General features: G+C 53.3%; 3 protein-coding genes across 3 annotated transcripts in view; 2 read left to right on the plus strand and 1 right to left on the minus strand.

The window, feature by feature from the left end:
* The window catches only part of PTSG_08674 (uncharacterized protein), a gene marked incomplete at both ends in the record, with an annotated part of 5,957 nt that extends 5,836 nt beyond the window's left edge, over positions 1-121 (minus strand). Inside the window, one exon of the mRNA XM_004990408.1 lies at positions 1-121. This exon is cut by the window's left edge and continues 46 nt beyond it. Coding sequence (XP_004990465.1) covers positions 1-121 — 121 coding nt within the window.
* A 222-nt stretch (positions 122-343) lies between these two features.
* Positions 344-5,213, plus strand: PTSG_08675 (uncharacterized protein; the record flags this gene model as incomplete). The annotated part of the gene is made up of 10 exons (XM_004990409.1): positions 344-1,102; positions 1,481-1,895; positions 2,677-2,957; positions 3,136-3,242; positions 3,476-3,617; positions 3,834-3,995; positions 4,177-4,233; positions 4,535-4,639; positions 4,903-4,977; positions 5,181-5,213. The coding sequence occupies exons 1-10, from the start codon at positions 644-646 to the stop codon at positions 5,211-5,213; spliced, it is 1,836 nt and encodes a 611-aa protein (XP_004990466.1). The 5' UTR covers positions 344-643.
* Positions 5,214-5,465: 252 nt separating this feature from the next.
* The window catches only part of PTSG_08676 (fructose-1,6-bisphosphatase), a 4,356-nt gene continuing 2,321 nt past the window's right edge, over positions 5,466-7,500 (plus strand). The window contains exons 1-7 of the mRNA XM_004990410.1: positions 5,466-5,672; positions 5,916-6,035; positions 6,223-6,274; positions 6,417-6,508; positions 6,803-6,884; positions 7,165-7,255; positions 7,471-7,500. The exon at positions 7,471-7,500 is cut by the window's right edge and continues 30 nt beyond it. Of these exons, the coding sequence (XP_004990467.1) occupies positions 5,619-5,672; positions 5,916-6,035; positions 6,223-6,274; positions 6,417-6,508; positions 6,803-6,884; positions 7,165-7,255; positions 7,471-7,500 (521 nt within the window). The 5' untranslated portion in view covers positions 5,466-5,618. The remainder of the gene's footprint in view (positions 5,673-5,915; positions 6,036-6,222; positions 6,275-6,416; positions 6,509-6,802; positions 6,885-7,164; positions 7,256-7,470) is intronic.

The following is a 7,500-nucleotide window of genomic DNA, read 5'->3' on the forward strand; positions in this document are numbered from 1 at the left end:
CTTTTCTCTGCGATGCAAACCTCTCATGTTGGTCCAGCGGCGCTGCATCCACATTGAACCCAACAACAACACCCACAGCAACAGCCACCACCAGCACCACCACACGCAACAGTGGCATCATCCTCGTTGTTTGCTTGCTTGTTGCTTGCTTGTTGCTTGTTTGTGTTTGTGCAGTTGTGAAAATTAGTGAATGATTTGCATTTTATTTCGGATGTGCAAGGTCGTCCCGCAAGTGGCTGGTTTGGTGAGTTGGTTGCTCGTGCTTGCAGGCAGCAATACAAACCAAAGGCGTGTGTCACGCAAGCCAGCCAGCACCCACCATTATCAACACAACAACATTATTCCCGCGCGCGCGCCTTCTCCTCTTCTCCTGTTGTCGTCTTCTCCTTTTGTTGACTTTGGTGGTGGCTTTGCCAAGAGGCCCAAACCATTCCCAACATCCCTGGCTTCTGGACACGACCTGATACAGAAGCCCCGTGCTCCCCTTGCTGCTTCCGCGCTTCGCTGTGCTGTGCTTGTTTGTATTTGTTTTGTCTTGTTGTGCACACGGCAACAACGGCAACAAGACGACAACAACAAGGCCACACGAGCGAACCCCCTCTCGTCCTTGCTTCCTGAAGGTTTGTGTTGGTTTCCACCCAAGATGGCCCAGAGACGCCAAGGACAACAACAACAACAACAGGAGCAGGCAGGGTTTGGGTCTGAAGCTCTTGAAGTCGATGTGACAAGCGACGCCGCCACCAATGCGCTGACGGCGGCCATTGCGCCACGCGATGCCGGCTCAGACGCCGCCGACCCTTCACATCTGCTCTCGCCCAACGACCTCGACTCCTACCTTGACACTTTTTTCCTCGCTCCCCTCAACGCAAGGCCCACCGAAGAATCCCAAAGCCATCGCCAGCAGCAACAGCAGCGCACACAGGGCGGAGATCAGACGCTGCAAGAGCAGCGTCGTGCTTTTCTTCAACAGCTTGATGGCGAGACGCTTCTTCATCAGGTTTTTGGGATTGACCAGGGCTTTGATCTCCAGCCATACGTGGGTTCTCAACAAGACCTCGGATACCCGCCACCTCTGAGCTTCTCAGCGCAGAACCATGAGCCTGTTCAGCAACAACAACAACAGCAACAACAACAACCACAACAGCAACAACAACAACAACAACAACAACAACAACAACAACCACAACAGCAACAACAACAGCAACAACAACAACCACAACAACAACAACAACAACAACAACAACAACAACAACAACAACAACAACAACAACAACAACAGCAACAACAACAACAACAACAACAACAACAACAACAACAACCACAACAGCAACAACCACAACAGCAACAGCAACAACAACAACAACAACAACAACTACAACAACAACAACAACAACAACAACAACAACAACAACAACAACAACAACAACAACAACAACAACAACAACAACTACAACAACTACAACAACTACAACAACAACAGCATCCACAACCTGTCGTTTCGCCTTCCTCTTCCCTCCCGCTGGCCGCGAGTGGCACCTTCCCACCGCGTGAGTTGCACGCATTTGTGAATGATGCCGCCTTGTCCCTTGAAGCACACAATCGCAACAACGAGGGCCGCACCACCCTCGAGTGCTACTTCAAAGAGCGCATCCTCCTTCAAGGGGAGACGTTGCCCGCCATCCTCCCACAGCATCCAGCATGGCTGAAGCTCTTCAAGACAGAGCGCAAGAGGCTCAAGGGCAGGGCCCGCCAAGCAAGGCACCGTCGCAAACACAGGCGCAATGAGCAGAGCTTGTCAAGTCAGATCGCCGCGCTGCAGGCCCGTGTACAAGAGTTGGAGCTCGAGAACCAGTCCCTGCGTCAAGTCATCGCCGCGCAGGCAGTGCAGAGTCGTCGTCAGTTTCACATTTGACGACTTGACGAGCAGCATGAGCACAGGAGGAGTGCTGCCTTCTTTGTGAGTTTGTGTGTTGGTTTGTTTTTGGTTTGTGTTTGTCGCCCGGGTCTCAGCTTGTAAGTTGTTGATTGGCTTTGAAGCCTTGTAGTTTCAAGCGAGGCAACCGCCCAGACCGCTCCGTGTGCGTGTGTTTGTTTTTGCAGCCACCCGTTTACCATCTGCACTGGTTCTTCTCCTTCTTATCCGTTCTCCTTATTATGGAATAACGACTCGTTTTGCTTTTCGTTTTCATGCATGTAAGCCTGGTAAGCTGCATGCGTCAACAACCATAACCTGCAACCATTCCCCTCACCTTTCAGCCTTTCGCTTTGGTTCACCTGCGTGGTGGACGTGATTTTCACATGCTCACATGTGCACGTGCTCTGCTGCTCTTGTCCTCTGTCGTCTGGTGTGACTTGTTGAAGTGTTGAAGTGATTACTCTTACTGGATGTCGTGCGTTTGTTGTCGCTTTTTCATGGTGTGCGTGTGTACGTGTGTGCGTGTGTACGTGTGTGCGTGTGTGCGTGTGTGCGTGTGTGCGTTCTTCTTACCTGAAGCCTACACCTTTCGTCTGCTCTCGACTGTTGTCATTCTGTCATTTCATTCAACCACACAAGCCTGCAAGCATTACGGAACAATGGGTGAAGATGCGCCCAATTATCAGCAAACAGCCAACCCAAACAAACAAACGAACACTCACTGCTGCACACGATCTCACCGCTTCCACCACTGCTCGCAGCCATCAGCGCCGTCATGTTGCTGCCGTCCTTGCGAGGCGTGTTGTTGCGCAGAGCAGCAGCAGCCTCGCCCATCACCTTCCTGACACAAAGACCCACGCACAGATTACACACACGAAGCTCAACAGCAGCAGCAGCAGCAGCAGCAGTGCCATCAAATGAGGTTCCTGATTCACCAGGCACTGTGGTGGTGACTGGCGGCAGTCATGGCATCGGCCAAGCCGTGGTCCGCGCGTTTGCGCAGCGAGGGCACACCGTGTTCAACCTGGACATCACGCAGCCAGTCAGTGCTGACCTGTTGCTTGCTGCCTTGCTTGTGGCCATGCTCAGCTGCGTCAATCAATTGTAACACCATTTGACTTGCTCCTCTGGCTCGTCTGTTCTTCGAGTTGTCGTGGGATGTTAATGTTGTAGCGCTGTTGGCACTCGTTGTGGCACACTCATTCCATTGACAACTGCAGGACCCAGACAGTGGTGGGGAGGATGCACCCCTTGATACAACCTTCTTTTCTGTGGACATGGCCGATGAAGATGCCGTGCGCGTGGCCTTTGACATCATCCTTGCCAAGTGAGCGATACTCGCGTGTCTGCTGTGTGTGTGTGTGTGTGTGTGTGTGTGTGTGTGTGTGTGTGTGTGTGTGTGTGTGTGTGTGTGTGTGTGTGTGTGTGTGTGTCCTCGCGCGTGTGCTTGGGCGTGTGGACTTCGCAGGTTGCCTCTGCCAGTGCGTGTCGACAACAACTGATCTGTCGTGCTGGAATACCTGGCAATGGTTTGCCGCCTGTGCTGCGCACCACTGGCAGGTGTGGATCGATTGATGTGCTCGTCAACAACGTTGGGATCCAGCCGCCAGCAAGCTGCGTTCCTCTCCATGAGCTGCCGACACACTTGTGGCGCCAAGTGCTCTCCGTTAACCTTGACAGCATGTACTTTGCTTCAAAAGCAGTGAGTCGTGCGTGTGTGTGCGTGTGTGTGTGTGTGTGTGTGTGTGTGTGTGTGTGTGTGTGTGTGTGTGTGTGTGTGTGTGTGTGTGTGTGTCATGTCGTTGGCCTGTGTTGAATCCCCACTTGCAGTCTCCTCTCTCCAATTCTCATTCATGAGTCCTGAGAACCATTTCCTTCACACAACCATACGCACACACGCACACACGCACACACGCAGGCGCTGCCAGCCATGCTGAAGCGGGACTTGAGCAGCTCTCCGTCATTCACGGGGTCGCGTGGTGTGATTGTGAACATGGCCAGCGTGCAAGGGGTGTTGTCCCAGCCAGGTGTACCTGCGTACGCCGCCTCAAAGGGCGCCATGCTTTCTCTCACGCGACAGGTGACTTGCACGCGTGGTTTTGGCTGCAGAGAGGTTCCTGCCCGCTTTTCGTTCTTGCTTGCTGGTCATTTCTGCCTGGACCCGTGTCACACATCGAGCCCACGGTTCTCACAACCTCGCTTCACCCACACGGCGACACATCCACAACGCAATGCGCTCAATCTGCGCATCCACCACCAAGATGGCGTTGGAGTATGGTCCGAATGGCATTCGCGTGACGGCAGTCAACCCCGGCACGGTTCGTTGCGTTGATGCTGGTGTCGGTGGTGTGATTCCTGGGATGGTTGGATCACAAACGACATATGGTTGTGTGTGTGTGTGTTTGTGTGTGTGTGTTTGTGTGTGTGTGTGTGTGTGTGTGTGTGTGTGTGTGTGTGTGTGCCTGTATATGTGTATGTGTGTGTGTGTGTGGTTGTACTTCATGTGCGTCATCTCTCGTTTCCTTTTCTCTCCGTATGCGTGTATTTGTCCAAACGTTCCGTGACGGCATTTTTTCTCACCCGGACGACGTCACTGTTTTGTGTCGCGTGCAACGACAGACTGCCACACCTCTCGTGCAGGCGCTGATTGAAGGCGATGGCAAGACGCTGGAGGACGCAGGGAAGGTGTACCCGCTCGAGCAACGCGTTGCACAGCCCTCAGAGGTACATCCCAATGATTTGTGTGCGTGTACGTATGGTTTGTGTGCGTGAATGTATGATTTGTGTGCGTGTGTATGTATCTGCATGTGTGTGTGTGTGGTGTGTATACGTGCATGTGTGTGTGTATGCGTGGATTGTTGAGAACGTGGCTGCTGCTCCCTTGCTTGCTTCGTATCAGGCGGCACTCATACATCATGAGCACTGTATGTGCGTGTGCGTGTGCGTGTGCGTGTGCGTGTGCGTGTGCGTGTGTGTGTTTGTTGCAGGTGGGCGAAGTGGCCTATTTCTTGGCCACGCCTGCCGCGTCATTCATCTCGGGCAGCCACGTGGACGTGGACGGGGTGCGTGCGTTGAATGTATGGGTGTGATGTCTGTGGTGTGTGCGTGTGCTGTAATGTAAGTGCGAGCACGTTACTGCGCGTGTGTAGGTGTCAATACTGTTGTGTGCAGACCTGTTGTGTGTAGACTTTTGCGTGTGCAGACGTTTGTGCATGGCATCTCTAACTCAGCTCACTCGCGCTCCTCCATTGTTTCTGTTTCACAGGCCATCTGCGTCAAGGGCGGCTGGAATACATGATGTGACACGACTGTTGAGTCGACTGTTGAGTCGACTTGGGTTGACTCGAGTAAACGAATCCACAGACAGAGAGAGACACACAGACATAGACACAGACATAGACACAGACACACAGACAAACAGACACACAGACACACACAGACACACACAGACACACACAGACACACAGACACACACACACACACACACACACACACACACCCACGACCACACAGACACAAGACACACACAGACACAGACACATACACACACACTGAATTCAGTGTTCCATTCTGTTCCGTTGTGGGATTGGATTGCTTTTGCAATCCCCGTCTCTCTCATCACCGGCCGTCACTTTCGCCAACAACAACACCCCCGCTTTCCTCCTTGCTCCATTCTCCCCTCCCTCTCCACCTATCTCCGTGTATGGAAGCAAAGAAGCCACGACTGTCAACAGTCATGTCTGACGCCGATTACAACGTAAGCAAGAACGCTTGTGTGCGCGAGAGGATCACTGAGGTGGATCGCCATGTGCTTGGCTGTGATGGCGTTCTCTGGCAAAACCGTTTCGAGGCCTTGTGCAATGCATTTCGGGCCTTCATCATCTTCAATCTCAACTGTTCACTGTCACCACCTCACTGCTACCGCGGCTGTTCGCACACACACACACACACACACACACACACACACACACACACACAATGTCATGTTCTCGCACTTCAGACCGATCCGGTGACCCTCAGCCGGTTCATCATGGAGGATGATCATGAGCGCCGCAAACTCTATGGCAAGACGCGCACATCCCTCAGCTTCATCCTCGGTGCCATCGGCGTTGCCGCAAAGGTGTGCATGTGTGCATGTGTTAGTGTGTGAGCCACCAAGTTGTTTCCATGACTGGCTGTTTGCTGGTGACTACTGGAACACACAACAAACACACACACACACACACACGCGCGCGCGCGCTCACTGCTTGCTCCACGCCTGAGGCCATGTTGTCGCTCACCCAACCCTGTTTTCTCCGCTTGCTTAGGTCACTGCCAACGCAGTGCAGAATGCGGGGATGCAAGGCCTCTATGCGCTTGGTGCGTGCAGTTATGCAACTTCCTTGTGCATGTCAGCTCATGTGCGTGCATGCAATGCAACCGCGCGTTCAACGCACCACCACCCAACACAGCTCATCGCCATTTAACCAACCCAACACCAACGCACTCCGATTTAACACAGGTGGCGGCGCCAACCAGAGCGGTGAAGACCAGAAGAAGCTTGATGTGCTCGCCAACGACGTCTTTGTCAATGTCCTCCGCAACACCAAGAAGGTTTGTGTGGCGGCGCTATCATGTCGACAGCCAGATCTCTTGCTCCCATCTCTGGGTACAGGGAACAAAGTAATTAGTGGGGAAGGGAGACAGGGAGACGGAGAGGCAGACAGGGGGGGGTTGGCAGACAGAGAAAGCAGGTTGTGGGCGACAGACAAAACAGGCTGTGGTCGACGCACATCCAAGAGTATATGCCCTCACACTGACACGTACCTGCACGCCTTCACTCGCCACGTTTTTTTTTTTTGTTGTGTTTTCGCCCCCCCCCCCAATTACCTCATCTCCTGTGTCCAGGTTCGCGTGATGGTGAGCGAGGAGCTTGATGAGCCGATCGTTGTCGAGGGCCTTGAGCACGCCCGCTACGTCTGCGTCTTTGGTCAGTCCACTGCACGTGCTTGTGTGTGTGTAATGTGCGTGTGTGTGTGTGTTGCGCGCTTTTCTTGTACGTTTCCGCTCGCAGGCTGGTTGCACGTCTTTGCCTGTTGTTGGCTTGCTTTCGCTTTCCCTCTTTGTCCATTGTTCTCTCTTTTCTCGCACATTCACGCACACTCTCTCATGCTCACTCTCCCTCACACGCACTCGCACACGCACACTTGCTTGCATTCTTCCCTCGTGCCCTCCACTCTTCCCATATATTTTTCTCCTCCTGCAAACAGATCCACTCGATGGGTCGTCCAACATTGAGTGCAACGTGTCTGTTGGCACCATCTTTGGCATCTACCACACCGACGACAAGAGCCTCGCCGAGTACGTGAATGCGCGCACACGTGTGTGTGTGTGGTGTTTGTGTGTGGTTTGTGTGGTGTGTGTGTGTGTGTGTTAATTCGTAACGCCTTGTCGTGACTGTTCTGCGCCCTTCGCGCTCCCTTTCACAATTGGTGCAACCTCCTTCCACTCCTTTATCTGCTCCTTCCCACCACACTACACCACACTGCACCACGCACCAATGCGCGCACGTGCAGCCTCTCTGACGGTCTGCGGCCTGGCCGCGA

The sequence above is a fragment of the Salpingoeca rosetta genome (assembly GCF_000188695.1).
Source record: "Salpingoeca rosetta unplaced genomic scaffold supercont1.24, whole genome shotgun sequence".
NCBI classification, from domain to species: Eukaryota; class Choanoflagellata; order Craspedida; family Salpingoecidae; genus Salpingoeca; species Salpingoeca rosetta.